This window comes from Peromyscus maniculatus, chromosome 21, assembly GCF_049852395.1.
Source record: "Peromyscus maniculatus bairdii isolate BWxNUB_F1_BW_parent chromosome 21, HU_Pman_BW_mat_3.1, whole genome shotgun sequence".
Classification (NCBI taxonomy): Eukaryota; Metazoa; Chordata; class Mammalia; order Rodentia; family Cricetidae; genus Peromyscus; species Peromyscus maniculatus.
Genome location: NC_134872.1, coordinates 41167884 through 41186093, shown reverse-complemented (window position 1 = coordinate 41186093; position 18210 = coordinate 41167884). Strand labels below are relative to the sequence as shown.

At 40.6% G+C, this 18210-nt stretch overlaps 1 protein-coding gene across 9 annotated transcripts in view; it reads left to right on the top strand.

Annotated features, from left to right (window-relative positions):
- Kat2b (lysine acetyltransferase 2B) overlaps positions 1 to 18210 on the top strand; it is a 106164-nt gene that overhangs the window by 68903 nt on the left and 19051 nt on the right. For all 9 annotated transcript variants that reach the window (XR_013046728.1, XM_076557521.1, XM_076557525.1 and 6 more), the window contains 3 exons: positions 1364 to 1486; positions 5295 to 5431; positions 16954 to 17162. Coding sequence is in view for 8 of the 9 variants with exons in the window: in XM_076557521.1 (XP_076413636.1) it covers positions 1364 to 1486; positions 5295 to 5431; positions 16954 to 17162 (469 nt within the window). In the remaining variant the exon portion in view is untranslated. The remainder of the gene's footprint in view (positions 1 to 1363; positions 1487 to 5294; positions 5432 to 16953; positions 17163 to 18210) is intronic.

The following is an 18210-nucleotide window of genomic DNA, read 5'->3' as shown; positions in this document are numbered from 1 at the left end:
ATTTTTTTTTTTTTTGGAAATAAAACTCAGATGTACAGAGCAGTTACAAGCTTAAAACAAGGCATTCCAGCCTTAGGATTTGACACACTTAGAATAAATAAGATTTGCTCCCCTCCCATTGACTTTGCATGCGTGTGTGCTCTCTGCCTCAACACACACACACACACACACACACACACACACACACACACACACACACACACACACGCCTCCTGGTATCCCTGCTGTATCCTTTTTTCTGTTGCTATGATGTAACACCATGGCCAGAAACAACTTATAGAGGGAAGAGTGTATTTTGGCTTACAGTTCCGGAGGGTAAGAGTCCATAATTGCTGGGAAGGTGGTGGCTGGAGCAGGAAGCTGTCCAGTCACATTTCATTCTCATGGTAAGCAGAGAAGGCAAGAAGGGAGAGGGGTGAGGCTGGAAACCTTCAAAGACTGCCTTCAGTGAAGTACTTTCTTCAGCAAAGTTGCATCTAAGTAGTAAATAACCTCCCCAAACAGCACCACCAGCCTTGGATGAAAGATAAAAGAACCCATGGGGAACATTTCTCATTTAAACTACCATACCATACATACGTATTATATATTTTCTCATTCAAACTACCATACCATACCTACTGTATGATGTATTTTCTCAGAAATCAATTCACAATTACAAATATTTCCACTTATGAACTCCTCTCAGAGGAAAGGACATTTTCTTCCATGGGAATGGTGTTGTTGTTAAAGCCAGTAAGTGTATCTGGATGAAATCTTAACTAGTGAATAGGCTACCTCTAATTTTTGCCTCTTTTCTCAGTAAAACAGCATACTGAGAATTTCAGTCACCTCTGGAGGCTGGAGATAAGGCTTGTCCACTACTATTGGTATGGAGCTGGATTACTTATTAATTTGGAGTCCCCTGGCTTTCTTCACTTCAGGGAACAGCTTTAGGCTCTGTCAATACCCCACCACTGTCAATTCTACTCACAAAGTTCAGCCTCCACACTCAATCTTATTTTAACTAGTTTTATCACAGTGGCTGCCAAATGGGGCTTTGTTTATTGAATGATTGATTAGATTTTTTTTAAAGGAACAAACATCCATCCTTATTTACTTCTTGGCATCTGTGTGTATGAAAAGAGCTTTACCTTCATGTTTACTCACTATTTTATCAGTGTGGGCTTGGATACATTATAATTCTGTTCAGTTAGTTATAATCCATGACTCTCTACTATCTTGAAGCTCTGTGGTTTTACTTTAGCATGGCTTTTATGATGCAGGGCAGTCATAGGATGGCCTCATGGTCTCACATGTACTTGGCTTCTTGTTGTCTAAGAAAGGAGCCACCTAACACCCTCTTTTCTTTCTCTTGGGACAGTGATCAGTCCTGCTGTTACTGGACCAGCATCATTCAGTTCAAACTCCTCTTCCCATGAGCAGATCAATGGAGGGAGAACAAGTCCTGGCTGCAGAGGCCCTTCTGGGCTTGAAGCAAACCCAGGTAAGCTCTCAAGTGAGTAAGAGTGCTGCAGCTCACACTGGGAACTCAGTCATCAGAAGAGCCCCAGAGCTAGATTCAGACTCACTAACAATTATGTTTCCCCATGACTCTAATGGCTAGATGTCGTTAGACTTTGGGGGCATATTGCTGTGTAATAAACAAACCCACAGTACAGAACTATAACTGTAAAAACCTTGCAATGGGTGATGATGGTGCACACCTTTAATCTCAGCACTCAGGATGAAGGCAGAGGCAGGTGGATCTCTCTGAGTTTAAGGCCAACCTGGTCTACAGAATGAGTCCCAGGACAGCCAGGGCTGCACAGAGAGACCCTGTTTAAAAAAAACTAAGAACAAACAAACAAACAAACAAACAAAAAACTTGTTATTACAGCACCCATGTGGTATGTCCTTTGGTAGTCATTAGCTTTCAGGTCGTCTCACTCAGTTTTGTTTGGACTTACCCACAACTTTGTTCTTGGTGTGGCTTGGCTAAAGCACTTAAGGGGAAACAGCTTTCTTCCATGTGTATATCTTCCTTCTCTGGGGTCATTGTACTGCATAAAATATGTTTTTATGACAGTGGCATCACCACAGGCCAGTCTGAGATACAGTGTGTTATCTATAGGCGGTACCCCTTGTTGCTGCCTAACCTACAGCCCTTACAGTGCACTAAGAAAATCTGTTTTCTTTCTGAAAACAAAGGAAATAGTGTCTTGAGGTGGAGAATCTGCCTCATTCTGGCATCAACAACAAATCAGATGGATGAACGTGGAATCACAATGGGGGAGAAATGAAGAAATGCTATTGGAAATTTCTTCAAAATTCATGTGCAAATCATGGAATATGGTGACTTGTTGGTCAAATATCTAAAGATAATCCTCACTCATCTCCAAAACCAACTTTCATAGAGTTGGTACAATTGGAACCAAAGACATGTAGTGTATTGTACATAGCATTATGGAGCCTTTTCTATAGACTATGTGCTTTATAGTACTCTGCTTTTTAAAGTTAGTGAGAGTATGGTGTGGAAGTGTGCTCACTGGGCTTCATATTTAAGGAGCAAATTGCATTTGAACATTAAAAAGTACTCCTCCTCCTCCATCTTCTTTTTTTTTTGAACAGGTAGTTTTGTGTATCCCTGCTGTCCTAGAACTTGCTATGTAGACCAGGCTAGCCTCAAACTCACAGAGATCTGCCTGCCTTTGCAGGGTTGAGATTATGGGAGTGCACTACTATGGCTGACTTCAAGTTGCTGTTCTTACTTTTCATTTAGTTATTGGACTGGTGATGCAGCTCAATGGTAGAGTGCCTGCCTGGCACATACAAAGCCCTGGGTTCTATCCTCAACCACACACACACACACACACACACACACACACACACACACACACACACCAGTTATAAAAATTAAGTGCAGGATATAAGTAAAAGACAAAAAAAAAAAAAAAAAAAAAAGCCAGGAAAACCAAGCACGAGAATAGAAAGGAGAAAAGGTCATGACAAGCTGGGTATGGTAGTAAATGCTATAATCCTAGCATTTGGGAGGCTGAGGCAGGAGGATTAGGATTTCAGGATTAATTTAGGTTACATAGTAAGTCAACCTCCAGACAGGGTCACATGAGATATGTTTACATACTTTAAAAGAGAATGAAAAAGAAAAAGCTTCTATGTTCCACATTCTCAGGAGGAACTTTGGAGAAAGTTCTCTATGCCTTGGCATATTTTTCTCAGCCAGTGGCCTTCCTTACCTTGTGAAGTATCATTTTTAAGGTAAAATAACCCAATCCTTCCAAAAATTTACAACATGTGAATGTTAAAGTGGACTATTTTGTAATGAGAAAAGAAAATTCACCATTTTAAAGTTATTTGTTTAACTTTTTATTATTTTCCTTGTGCATATGTGTATGGTATACATGTGAGTGTGTGTTGTACACAAATGTGTGGATCTTCAAGGTTGATGTTAAGAATCTTCTTCACCAGGTGGTAGTGGTGGCAGTGAACTCTTTTAATCTCAGCATTTGGGAGGCAGAGGCAGGTGAATCTCTGAGTTTAAGGTCAGCCTGTTGTAGAGAGGGAGTTCCAGAATAGCCAGGGCTACACAGAGAAACCCTGTCTCAAAAACAAACAAAACAAAAAGATTCTCCTTTAATCACTCTCCACTTTATTCCTTGAGGCAGAGTCTCTCAGCTGCACCCAGAACCCACAGGTGAAGGTTAGTCTAGCTAGCCAGCTTGCTGTAGAGACACTGGGCTCCTTCTTGTAATTACAAGTGGGTCACCATGTCTGCCTATCTGTTGTGGTTCTGATGATCCGAATTTTGATCTATACATTTGCAAGGCAAGTTCTTTTACCTTAGCCATCTCTCCAGCCCTGTTTTATTTATTAAAAATAAAACAATTTATTAGTATTTTTAAAATATATATGAATATAAATATATTATACCTAAATATAATGTACATGCATGGATATATATATATATATATATATATATATATATATATATATATATATATTGTGTGGTGTGTAAATGGTGATAAGTGGGATTATAAGGAGAAATAATCAGATCAACCAGCACTGAAGGTTTGAGAAAAAACTCAAGTAATTCTTTGACCAAGCAGACAAAAACAGAAAAGAGAATCTAGGTATTCTAAAAATTTGTCTTCCAGCTCTGGTCTGCTGGGTTCTCAGGGATAATTCTACAACACCATTGGAAAACAGAGATTCTTTCTATGAAGACATGCAAATTTTAAAACAAAAAGAAACCCAAAACAATAGCAACAAAAATTCTAATTTGGGCCCATTAAAACAGTCTTTAACCATCTTTGACATTTATGATCACAGGAATATATTACAGTTTTGAACTCACTATGTAGCCAAGGATGACTTTGAGCTCCTAATCCTCCAAGAATAATGAAGCCAAGCTCTATATCTGCAGATGAAGAACCACGTGCTTGGGGCTGGCGAAATGACTCAGCATTTAAGAGCACTAGCTGCTCTTGCAGAGGACCCATGTTTGGTTCCTAGTATCCATATCAGACAGCTCACAATTGCCTGTAACTCCAGTTCCAGGGGATCTGATGCTTATGCTCTGTGGGCAACACACACACACACACACACACACACACACACACACACACACACACACATACACATACACACACACACACACACACACACATGCATACATGCAGGCAAATACTCATACATATAAAAATATCTTTACAAAAAGAAACATGGGGGTTGAGGAGATGACTTAGTGGTTAAGAGCACTGGCTGCTCTTCCAGAGGACCCAGTTTCAATTCTTAACATCCACATGGCAGCTCACAACTGTCTGTAACTCCAGTTACAACCCTCACACAGATATACATGCAGGCAAAACACTACTGCACATGAAATAAAAATAAATTGAAAGAAAAAAACATGCTTTAATAACTCATATGCCAAGTTGGAAACATCTTAGAAAATAGGCAATCTTTAAAATAGATCTGAAATTGGCAATGGTGGTGATCTCCTTTTCCTTCCACCTGGAAAGCTACAGACAGCCATCAGTGCTATTAGAAAATTAGATGAGAGACCAGTGTAATGGCATACACCTAATTACCCCAGCATTCAGGCGGTAGAAGCAGGATTGCCACAAATTTGAAGCCCACCTGAGCTATATATAGTGAGTATTACACCAGCCAGGGATACATAGCAAGAGCCTGTCTCACCCCCAAATCTCCTTCCCAAAATAAGTTAGATTCATCAGTAATATTTTCCATTTCAAACCATCTGTTTTTTTTGTCTTTTGTTTGGAACATCACAGGAGAAAAGAGGAAAATGAACCACTCTCATGCTCCAGAGGAAGCCAAGAGATCCCGAGTGATGGGGGATATTCCTGTGGAATTGATCAATGAGGTTATGTCTACCATCACAGATCCTGCAGTGATGCTTGGACCAGAGGTTAGCAGGGTGAACCAAGCAGGCAGTTGGGAAAGCCCTTCTGGTCTCCCTACCACACCAGCTGTCAGAGATGAGGGTGGGGTGCTGAGAATGCACTGCTAGTTACCTGTAACTAGAGGTTACTGTGGGGAGGACAGGAATGGCTAACTAAGATATGGTTCCCCCCTTGATGAATATCAATTACAGGGCCACAAACTACAGTTTCAAGTAGTTGGAAACCTTTCCATCTTGAAGAGTTTCAAACCTCCATCAGTAATGCAAAAGTCTATGATAAAAATCCATGGACTTTACCTAGAGATTCAGTGGTGATCACATGCCATTTCTCTTTGTTTACCTCCTTTTTTCTCTCGTGGACCTTTTAGAATCAGTTCAGCATTCCAAACAGATATAATAAATACCTCACACCTAATGCATCTCCTCTGTCTTAGACGAAAGCAATTCTCTTGTATAATCACATGAGTTAGCACTCAGTAAATTTAGCTTTGTTACAAGCTTCTCTAGTTTAGGATTGGCAGATAGTAGTGTATCAGTCGGATCTGCTATTCAGCTTATGGGCTGAAGTAATTTTTCTCCCTTGGCCTACCAACTAGCTAGGAATAAAGGTGTGTCCCAGCAGGCTACGCTGCTAACAGTTCTCATGGACTGTGTTATCTGTACACCATTGCACATAGCAGAAAAATTTGACAATTGAGGCTTGGAATGTATGTCTTGCAAAATGTTCATCACTTAACTTTTCACAGAAAAGTTTGCTGACCTGTGGCCTAATATGCAATCTATATCTAATGACCATCTTACCAATTTATGCCATTCATGACATTTATTATTATTATTATTGTTGTTGTTGGAGGCTCAGTTAGAACCTGAGCATGGAATTTAGTTTTCATTCTTTCATCTCTTTAGTGTCTTTTTTTTTTTTTTTTTTGGACAGGCGTCATTCAGTAGGCTAATCTTGGAGTCACTATATAGCCAGGATGAAAGACCTTGAACCACCACGCTAGGTTCATGTGGTGCTGGGGATCAAATCCAGGGTTTCCTGCATACCTGGCAAGCACCTTACCTCTGAGCCATATCCCAGTCTCTTTAGTCTGCTTTAACCCCAAACAGCTCTCCAGGCCCTTCCTCTTCTCTTGCAGTGCTGCCTTTGTTGTGGAGGCTTGTTGGCTAGTTCTGCATAATGTATCTGTTTGGATCTGTGTAATAGTTTAGGTCAACCCAGGTAAAACATTTTTGTTGAAAGTACTGCTGGCATCTTACGGCAAGACATCCAGGAACAGGGAGGTTCAAGACATTTCCAGGAAATGAAGACATGGCCTGAGAGGTAGTTTATAAACAACTTCTGTCTTTTCAGTGTGGCTCTGCTAGATTAAATCAATAAGTTTTACACTGCTCTGTTTCTGAGGTTCTTTATCAATGTCAAGCATAATTCAGAGAACTGAGTGTTGCAACAGAACCATCTCTTAAAATTCTTCTTTCCTTCTGGAGTATCCAGGCTGTGGGGACCTAAAGCTGAGTTCCCTTTGTGTATGTGCTTTAAGGTTTTTGTAACTTTTCACGTGAGCAGAGCTTGGTCTGTTCAGATGTAAAGTGGGGAGGCAGTCACCCATCTCACAATCTGTTGCTACAGTTAGTAGTGTACTGGCATGCCCAAGAAAGCTGGACATTTCAGATGTCTTTGCAAGCTGGTTGTTAAATATCTTGGTAGCTTGTACCACAGTGATAGCTGGTCACCTGGACAACCAGCTGGAGCCCTCAAAGCTAGTGCTACAGTTAGGACTTTTCTTCCCAGCAGAACCGTCAAAAATTTCCTTGCCCAACATGGAGTGGATTAAAGCATGAGGTCCTGGCACTAGGCCGTGCAGCATGCTATGAGTTAAGTCAGGATCAATAAAGAAAACTGTCTTCCAAAAAGAAGTGCTAAGACTATAAATATGACTGCTGCTTTATAGTGTATTTCAAGATTTGGGACTTGTTATCTTAATGGGCTGTAATTTTTCATTATTATTGCTACTCTATTATTATGTTATGTGAAAGAGTCACTCCACAGGCATGGAGGTCAGAGGACAACTTTCATGAGTCAGTTCTTTCCTTCAGTTTTGGATTCTGGGCATCAGATTGAAGTTATCAGGCTAATACAGTGATAAATCATCTTACTGGTTCTCTATTTAATGTGTTTGTGTGTCTGTGCACTTGTAGGAATACGTGTGCCGTGGTATGTGTGTGGAGGTTAGGGGCCATAGGAAGGAATTGTTTCTCTCCTTCCATCAGATGGGTCTTGGTTCATGTGATGGCTATTCTTGGTTGTCAACTTGACTATATCTGGAATGAACTACAACCCAGGATGGAGATCACAACTGTGAAAGATTTTCTACATGGTTTGAAGTGCATAAATCTACTTCTAGTCCAGACCTTTCAGGTAGGAAGACACCCCTCTGCTCTGGATCTTTAGGCATGGAAACATGCCTTTGAACTAATATTGAGGTGGATAGGCACACCTTTAATCTGGGCCACACCTTCTGTTGGAAGCCTATATAAGGACATGGAAAAAGGTAAGTTTTGTTCTTTGCGTGTTTGCCTTCACCTTGTTAGCACATCCATTTCCTCACTGGCATGGAGCCTACTTACTTTTTTGGTATTCCAGCATATACAGAAGACCAGCTGAGACATCCAACCTTGTGGGACTGAGCAACTACTAGATTCTTTGACTTTCTGTTCACAGCTAGCTATTGTTAGATTGTAAGTCATTCCAATAAATTCCCATATATATGTATGCACACACACACACACACACACACACACACACACACACACACAGAGAGAGAGAGAGAGAGAGAGAGAGAGAGAGAGAGAGAGAGAGAGAGAGAAAGAGAGAGAGAGAGAGTGATTCATCCATAAGTTCTGTGACTCTAGAAAACCCTGACAAATACAGATTTTGGTATGAGAAGTATGAGGAAGAAGTATACAAATCTTTTAAGTATCTGGGATAGGCTTTTCAATTCTCTAGCACCTTTGGTTACTGAAGCCACTCCCTTTCCTGGGAGCTCAGAGAGTACTGAAAGCTCATGGTGTGAACTGTATTACAAACTTAAAGAGATAAATGCATTTGATTATCTTGATTCACCAATTGTGAATGGCAATAGATTTGATGACCCTGTATGTGAAACTTTTGACAGTTTGGGGGAAAATAATGAAAATGATGCTGCTGGTTGGTTGCTTTTAGCATCTCTGTATAAACTGATAAAGGAGAGGAATGAACTCTGAGATAAAAATTAACCAACTTCAGAATATGGTGAAAAACAACAAAGAACTTAGTGATAAAATTGACCGGATATTCTGTGTAAAACCTAATTTTCTACAGTGGGAACTATTCTCCCTTTGAAAGAAAGCTCTTGGTCTGCTACTGGGCCTTGGTGGAAACTGAACATTTGACAGTGTGCCACCAAGTACTATGCAACCTGAGCTGTGTTATCCGACCAAGTATAACCAAGTCATAAAGTAGGACATGCACAGCTGCAATTCATTATCAAATGGAAGTGGTATATATGAGATTGGGCACGAGCAGGTTCTGAAGGCACAAGCAAGCTACATGAAGAAGTTGCCCAAATGCGTATGATTTCTATTCCTGTTGCAAGGCTGTCTGCTGCCAAATTTGCATCTATAGCCTCATGGGTGTTCCTTATGGACAGTTGACTAATAAAGAGAGGACTAGGGCCTGGTTTATTGATGGTTCTACAAAAGTAGCCGGCACCACCCAGAAGTGGACAGCTACACCATTACAATCCCTTTCTGGGACAACCCTGAAAGACACTGTTGAAGGGAAATATTTACAGTGGGCAAAACTTTGGGTAGTACACATGGTATTACAGTTTGTTTCAAAGGAGAAATGGCCAGATGTGTGATTGTTCACTGATTCATGGGCTGTAGCCAATGGCTTGGCTGGACAATCAGGGACTTGGAAGGAGCATGATTGCAAAACTGGTGAGAAAGCCATCTGGGGAAGAAGTATGTGGACAGATCTCTTCAAATAGGTGAAGGATGTGAAGATACTTGTGTCCTGTGTAAATGCCCATCAAAAGGTCACTTCAGTTGAGGAGGCATTCAATAATCAAGTAGATAGGAAGACCTATTCTGTGGATGTGGGACTGGCCTGAAGCTAAGAAGGGGTCTGAAGCTAAGAAGGGGTTCAAGGCATGCCTAAAAGCCCTGGATTTTCTCATCCTGAGAGTGGTAGGAGTTTGGCTGATCCTCTGCCTTGCTCAGAGGGCAGCAGACCCCAGCAGTTAGGCTTCCCCTAGTGTAGACATGCTCCGATGCACATAGCAAGCTCTTACATTTCCAAGGCTACAGGGACTGGTTGCTGCTGACCGCTGAAACATTCCAGGCTATGCTCCCTATGACCTTATAAGGTGTCCCCCCCCCCCCCCCCCCGTTGCTTTTAAGTATGCAAATGAAGCACCTTCAGTGTTTTTGCCCCAACCAATAACATACCAGCACATGAATCCAACCAGCCACTCTTCCTAGGGTATGTGTCCCTTGCCCCCTCCAAATAAACAAATTGTCCACTGACACAGCCTCCCAGGTGGTTTTTCTCCCTATGTACTCATAGCCACTTGGGATCTGCCTTTGGCCCCACCTGTGCTCAGGCCGTTTCCCCTACCCATGTCAGTCTGATCCTCACTAGTCCAACCATGCTGGGACCAAGTAGGCCTCACCATCCCAGTATGTGGATAGTTGGCCTTTTTACCCAGCCATTTCTGTCATTGCCCAGTGGGTCCATGAACAAAGTGGCCATGGTGGCAGAGATGGGGGCATGTGTGTGCTCAACAACAAGGACTTCCATTTACCAAGGCTGACTTGGTTAGAGCTACTGCTGAGTGCCAGATCTGCCAGTAGCAGAGACCAGACAAAACCAAGCCCCAGGTATAGTGCTATTCCTTTGGTGACCAGCCAGCAACCTGGGGGTAGGTTGATTACATTGGACCACTTCTTTCATGGAAAGAATAACTCTTTGTCTTTATTGGATTAGATACTTATTCTGGTAATGGATTTGCCTTTCCTGCACATAATGTTTCTGCCAAAACTACTATCCATTGACTTACAGAATGCCTATCCACCCATCTCATCATGACCTTTTACACAGTATTGCTTCTGACCAAGAAACTCACTTCACAGCCAAAGATAGTGAAGGGACAGTGGGCCCAATGATCGATCTTACCTTGTTCCCCATCATCCTGAAGCAGCTGGCCTGATAGATGGAATGGCCTTTGAAGACACAGTTGCAGTGCCAATTAGGTGGCCACAGCCTGGAGGGCTAGAACAGGGTTCTCCTGAAGGCAGTATATGCTCTGAATCAGCATCTGCTTTCTCCCATAGCCAGAATCCTCAAGTCTAGGAATCAAGGTGTGGAAAAAGGAATAGTTCCACTCACTGTCACCCCTAGTGACCTACTAGGGAACTGTTTGCTTCCTGTTTCCATGACCCTAAGTTCTGCTGGCCTACCAGTTTTGGTTCCAGAGTGGGGAGTGCTCCTGCCAGGAGCCACAACAAACATTCCATTGAACTGGAAACTCAGTCTTCCCCCTGGTCTTTTTTAGCTTCTAATGCCCTTAAACCAACAAGCTAAGAAAGGAATAACAGTGCTAGGAAGGGTGATAGAGCCAGATTACCATGGGAAAATTGGATTGATTCTCCATTATGGAGGTTAAGAAAGATTATGTTTGGTGTGTGGGAAATTCTTTAGGGTATCTCTTGGTGCTATGGTGCTCTGTTATTAAAGCCAATGGGAAATTACAACAGCCTAATTCAAGCAGGATGACAAAGGATCCATCAGGAATGAAGGTATGGGTCACTGCCAGGAAAAGAGCCAAGTCCTGCTGAAATGTTTGCAGAGGGTGGAGGAAATAAAGAATGGGTAGTAGAGGAAGGTATCTATAAATACCAGCTAAAGTCACGTGACTAGTTATAGAAATGAAGATTATAATTGGCATGAGTGCTTCTGTTTAATTTTATTAAGAATACATTTGTACAGATATTTATATTTTCTTTCAATTTCTTTATCATATGTTGTCACATCAAATAATAGAATACTAAAAGGATGTTCCCCAAGGAACATTGTCACCTATTCTAAATTTATAAATGCATTATGATTATACAAAGGATACTTATATTATGTTTAGGCATTATTATGACCTGTTTATTGTTTTCATTTGGAACTCAATCATGACATAAGGAGACATGATGTGTCAAATTGACAAGGATTGTGGATTGTGATGGCTACTCTTTGTTGAGAGCTTAACTATATCTGGAATGAACTACAACCCCGAAATGGAGGGCACACCTGTAAGGATTGTCTGCTTGGTTTGAAGTGGGTAAATCCACTTCTAGTCCAGGCCTTTGAGCTAGGAAGACACGCCTCTTGATCTGGAGGTTTAGATAGAAAAACAAGCTTTTGACCCAGATCTTGAGGCAAGAAGACATGCCTGTAGTTGGAAGATTTCTCCAGTCCTACCTGGGCCCTGTGGTCAGGATGAATCTTTCCCACCTGCATCCTGCAGCTGATTGGTCCCAAATAAACATACAGAGGCTTATATTATTTACAAACTGTATAGTCTGTGGCAGGCCTCTTGCTTGCTAGCTCTTATATCTTAAATCAACCCATAACTATTAATCTATGTATCACCACATGTTCCATGACTTTACCTGCATCCCATTACATGCTACTCCCTGGACAGTGGGAATGTGTCTCTCTGCCTCTTCTTTCTCTTCTTCCCCTCTTTCTTAACCTTTCCCACCTGGCTCCATCCTGCCCTGCCATAGGCCAATGTAGTTTTATTTATCAACCAATAAGAGCAACACATATTCACAGCATACAGAAAGATATCCCACAGCACTTCCCCTTTTCTAATCAAAAAGGAAGGTTTTAACTTTAACATTGTAAAATTATATATAACAAAACAGTTACCAAGCAAGAATTACAGTTATAATAGCTACTCTATTTGTATTTGGCAAAATTAAAGAAAATATTCTATCCTATATTTGTAAGTCTAAAGTTTCATATATAATTTATCTTTTATCATAACCAAAAAAAATTTAACTATCTAGTCTTCAACTTCATCAACTACAAAAGACCCCAGAAGGATATAATATTACTTAAGTAAACAAGAAATGCATTGTAAGCAACTTCCAAAATTCTGGAAATGACAGAGACAGCTGCGTGCCTGGACAGTCATCCAAATTTCCTCTGCAATGTTGGGGCATTCATCTTCAGTCTCTCAGTCTAGAGTTTCTCAGTTGCTTCTCTCTGTGTCCTGTAGAATATCTGACAGTCTCCTCTGTGAAGCAGGAACATGAAGGACCATCTTGCCTTGCAAAGTTCATTGGTTACCTTCCTGTGGGTCCTGCATGTCCAGTCTATACATTTTGTCAAGTAGTCCATGCAAGAACAGTTTCTTACCCAAATGGCTATTTTTGCCAAGAAGAAGATAAACTCCATATGGAGTATCCATCTTCCTCTTTAAAATAAATTGGTGCTGCCAGGGGCAGACGTGTCCCATTATCCAGAAAGTCTAAGTTGTAAAAACATTTTAAATACCATATTCTGTAGGTCTTTGAAGTGTTTGAAGATTACCTACCTAACTGAAATATATCTATGTATACCTAGAAAACTTAACTAACATAACTATAAGGTTGATTATTATGGATGACTCATTATTAATCTGTATTTCTTAATTATATATTATAATTTTAAATGAGTTGTACAAACATAATAACTTAAACAAGAGCAGAAATATACAGTATAACAAAATTAACTTTAAATTTATACCAATAAGCTAAAATCCATAGCATTTTAAAACATTTTTAAATAAGTTGTTGCTCTTTAAAACTAGATTCAATAATCTTTTATCCTATCATATCTATATTATTCCCTTTTCTTTTTAGAAAGAGATTGCATTTATTATCAAACCCCTTTAAATAAAAATAAACATTTATAAACAATATTTTGGGAATTTGGGCATAGCTTCTCATACTACTTCCTGCTGGGTGAGGGCACTGGCAATCTAATGGGGATGTTGAAAAAATTAAGAATTATGGTCAAGTCCTGATTGGAGTAGTCTGTGGGGCTGTATTGTCTGAGCCAATTGCCTTGAAGCTGTGTGGATATTGGACCATGGTGTCATCAGAGATCATTCAGGGGCTCTTGGCTGATCAAATCATGTTAGCCTGGATGCACAGGTTCTCATCTTTTGTGGAAACAAAAGCAGAACCTCTTTTCCAAAGCAATATATCCTTAGACACAAATTTTGAAGTCAAGATACCTTTAAAATATACATATTGGTTTAACTTATCAGCCTTTACAATCAAATGTCTTTCTGCAGTTAAAAATCCCAAAGAGAGTATAATTCAGATTCTGTGTGTGATTTCTATCTTTATGTGGCTTATTTTTATATTACTTTTACTGTCTCTTTTTGTTTTTTTTTTTTTTTTTTGGTTTTTCGAGACAGGGTTTCTCTGTGTAGCTTTGCGCCTTTCCTGGAACTCACTTGGTAGCCCAGGCTGGCCTCGAACTCACAAAGATCCACCTGCCTCTGCCTCCCGAGTGCTGGGATTAAAGGCGTGCGCCACCACCGCCCGGCTTGTTTTTTTTTTTTTTTTTACTTTTACTGTCTCTTTAAAGACTTTATTTTTTAAAACTACTTCTTTATATAACTGTCTATATTCATTTTCTTCTCTCTTCCAAGCCTATGTACATTTTTACACATACTGTAAACCATTTAAAGTTTTATTTCATCTGAATCTGACTTATTGTGAGTCTATTGCTTTAAACTGCAGAGTGGCTAGGACAGAAGCAGCAGCCTTGGCTGCTGACTCCACTCATTTCAGCTTTCCAACATGGTGGGGATAATTCACTGCCAGCTCTGGGAGCCATCCAGCAGCTTGTAGCTCAGAAACCTTTTGTTTCCCTCTTTTTTTTCTTTTTCTCTTCTTTTTTTTCTTTTCTTTTCTTCCTTCCTTCCTTCCTTCCTTCCTTCCTTCCTTCCTTCCTTCCTTCCTTCCTTCCTTCCTTCCTTTCTTTCTTTCTTTCTTTCTTTCTTTCTTTCTTTTGTACTAGCGAAAGCTATATCCACCACGCACCATGCTGTGCAGTTTGGAGACACCTCTGTGTACCTTGGCAAAAACTCTACCATGCCATAGCTTAAGTCCACATGCCACAAACCCACTATGGCCAGGGGACACATCACTGTACCCCAGCCTGCTATGAGCAACATGAACTAGGAAGGTGCTTTTAGCTACATTTTTAATCTCTTCTTAAGCTCTCTCAGGTTTTAGATAGAAATTCTTGCCACCACATCTGGGTACCATTTGTAGGACAAATGTTTCTTGGGTCTTGCCTGGCCCTCATGGACCCACAGCCACTTATAAAATAATCACTCAGAGCCTTAATATTATTTATAACTGCTTGGCCATTAGCTCAGGCTTATTACTGACTAGCTCTTACACTTAAATCAACCCATAATTCTTATCTATGTTTAGCCACATGGCATGACATCTTTTCTCAGTTCTGTCTTGTCAGATCTTCCTTCCTCTGTGACTGGCTGGTGACTTCTGACTCAGCCCTTCCTCTTCCCAGAATCTTCTCATATGCTTACCCTGCCTATATTTCCTGCCTGGCTACAGGCCAATTAGCATTTTATTAAACCAATGTACAAAAGCATTATCCCACAGCACACGCCTTTAATCTGCTGGAATCCTGTATAACAACATGAAAGAAGGAGGGTTTTGACCTTTGCTTTGCCTGCTTGCCCTCAGTTTAGTAGCACTTCCAGTCCACTGGAGCCGACATCTTTGGGATTCTAGCATATACAGACGACCAGCTGAGGCGTCTAGCCTTGTGGGACTGAACAACTACTGGATTCTTGGACTTTCTGTTCACAGATAGTTTTTGTTTGATTAGTTGGACTGTAGCGTGTAAATCATTCCAATAAATTCCATATATATGCAGAGAGAGGGAAGGAGAGAGAGAGAGAGAGAGAGAGAGAGAGAGAGAGAGAGAGAGATTCATTCCATAAGTTCAGTGACTCTAGAGATCCCTGCCTGTCAATGTTCTGTTTTGTGTGGTTCTGTAGAGGAGAAGGTTCATTCCAGCATGAATTTTAGGTTTAGCCAAACAGCAGGGGTGTCAGCTTCTGGTGAACTGACTGACCATTGCTTTGCAAAAAGGCCTTTTTAATTGTTATACAATTTACATATTAGCAAGTCAATTTCTGAATACCAAAACCTCTTATCTGAAGTCCTTTGAAGGAATCAAATGCCATAGCAATTCTCAGTCACAAGACCTCTTGGTTTTTTTAAGTTCTCTCATAACTAATTTTTGCAGACACGTTGAACCTTCAGGGAGAACTCAGATAAAATTTAGACTCCTGAAACAAAGTATCAGTAACACAATGTAATGTAGCTAGAGTTTTCATGCCTTGCCCACAGTCAGGACAAATCTTTGTCACCCGCCAGTCCCACAGCTGCTCAGACCCATCCAAGTAAACACAGAGACTTATATTGCTTACAAACTGTATGGCCATGGCAGGGTTCTTGCTAACTGTTCTTATAGCTTAAATTAATCCATTTCCATAAATCTATACCTTGCCACATGGCTACTGGCTTACTGTCATCTTCACATGCTGTTTGTCAAGGCGGCGGCTGGCAGTGACTCCTTCTGCCTTCCTGTTCTTTCTTTTCTCCTCTCTGTTAGTCCCGCCTATACTTCCTGCCTAGCCACTGGCCAATCAGTATTTTATTTATTGACCAATCAGAGCAACACATTTGCCATACAGAACATCCCACAGCAATGTAACAACACCAAAGGCAGTTCAAAGTCTAGGTGCTAACACTCCAGAATTTAAGCCAGATACAATACTCGGTGGGACCTCCTGCCACCTCTCTCTCTCTCTCTCTCTCTCTCTCTCTCTCTCTCTATATATATATATATATATATATATATATATATATATATATATATATATATTGTCTAATCCATGCAATGTTATCTTTTTATAATTCTTTGTCTAGTTATTATTCATTTGTGTGTGTGTGTGTGTGTGTGTGTGTGTGTGTGTGTGTGTGTGTGTGTGTGGTTTCCCATGCCTGTGTACACATAAAGGCCAAAAGAGGGTATCCAGGGTATGTTTTTCTATAATTTTTTGTCAGGTGTTTTGAGGCACATCTGTTTCTGCCTTATTTGGAGCTTGGGTTACAAGTGTACAAAGGATGCACCTGGCTTGTTACATGGACTCTGGAATCCGAACTCCAGTCTCCCTGATTTTACAGTAAACTCTTTTAACCACTGAGTCATCTACCACTTAATCCACTTTTCTGTTTTGTTTTCTTAACTTGTGGGGTGAGGATGCACATATGATTATGACCCTGAAATCCATACCAGAGTCTTATTAGAACAGGGAAAGCTTTCATGTGCTCCAGTCCACTATTTTCAAAAGAGAACCTTTTGTAATCTTTTCTTGTCTCTTGGATCCCAGACCAATTTTCTGTCAGCACATTCAGCCAGAGATGAGGCGGCAAGGCTGGAAGAGCGCAGGGGTGTCATTGAATTCCATGTGGTGGGCAATTCCCTGAACCAGAAACCAAACAAGAAGATCCTGATGTGGCTGGTGGGCCTACAGAATGTGTTTTCTCACCAGCTCCCCCGGATGCCCAAAGAGTACATCACTCGGCTCGTCTTTGATCCGTAAGTTCAACTCATTCTTACTTCCTCCTTTAATGCAAGGAGGGAACTGTTTAGTGACACTTAGCCCTTGGAATCCAGCTGCCTCCTCTCCTGATATGGATACATAATCACACTGACTTAATTTTCATGTCAAAAATCACTAAGATTATTTTGTCAGTAAATCTTAAAGGTTCTTATTAATAGATTGAACCGTTATGGTTTAAATTGCTGGGATTGGTGGGATGGCTCAGTGGGTAAATTCTCTTGCTGCCAAGCCTGGTGACCTAAGTTCTGTCCTGGGACCCACATGATAGAAGGAGAGAACCAACTCCCATAAAATATTCTCTGATTTCTATATGAGTGGCATGCATTTGTGCACACACACACACACACACACACACACACACACACACACACACACGCACACACAGTTAGTAGACAGACAGACAGATAGGAGAGTGGCATGCACTAATGTACACACACACTTGCACACACAAACAAATAAATGAATGAAATAAATAATAAGCTGATGAGGACTCTTCTGTACCACACTCTTTTTAGCCGTTGCTTCACAAGTCAATGCATTCTTGGCTTTGTTGTATTACTTAGGTTCCACTATAGCCCAAATACTCACAGGTAGGGTTGCACCAAAGCTTTGCTGGATCTTCAGGCAAAGTTCAGAGCATAGCACAACCCATTTATGCAATGTGCTCTATAAACACTGGGAAAAATTATTGGGATTTAGGATAGGTTAACCTAGAAAATCCAATGCTTTAAAGAAAAAAAAAAAAAAAAAAAAAAACCCAAGGATGAGGATGTAGCTCACTGATAGGAGGCATGAACCTGGCATGAACAAAGCCCTAGGTTCAATCCACAACATTACAAAAATAAAAATGAAATAAAAAAAAAAATCCAACATCAAGGAATTAAACTTCTCCACTTGGCTGTACTTTAACCTAGTTAACCAAACAGCCTATGTGAAATGTGATATGTATGTGTGCAAGTCAGAGTGAGACAGTCTGGTGAGATTCCACACTACAGGGCTTGACAGTTCCTACATGTAAATGTT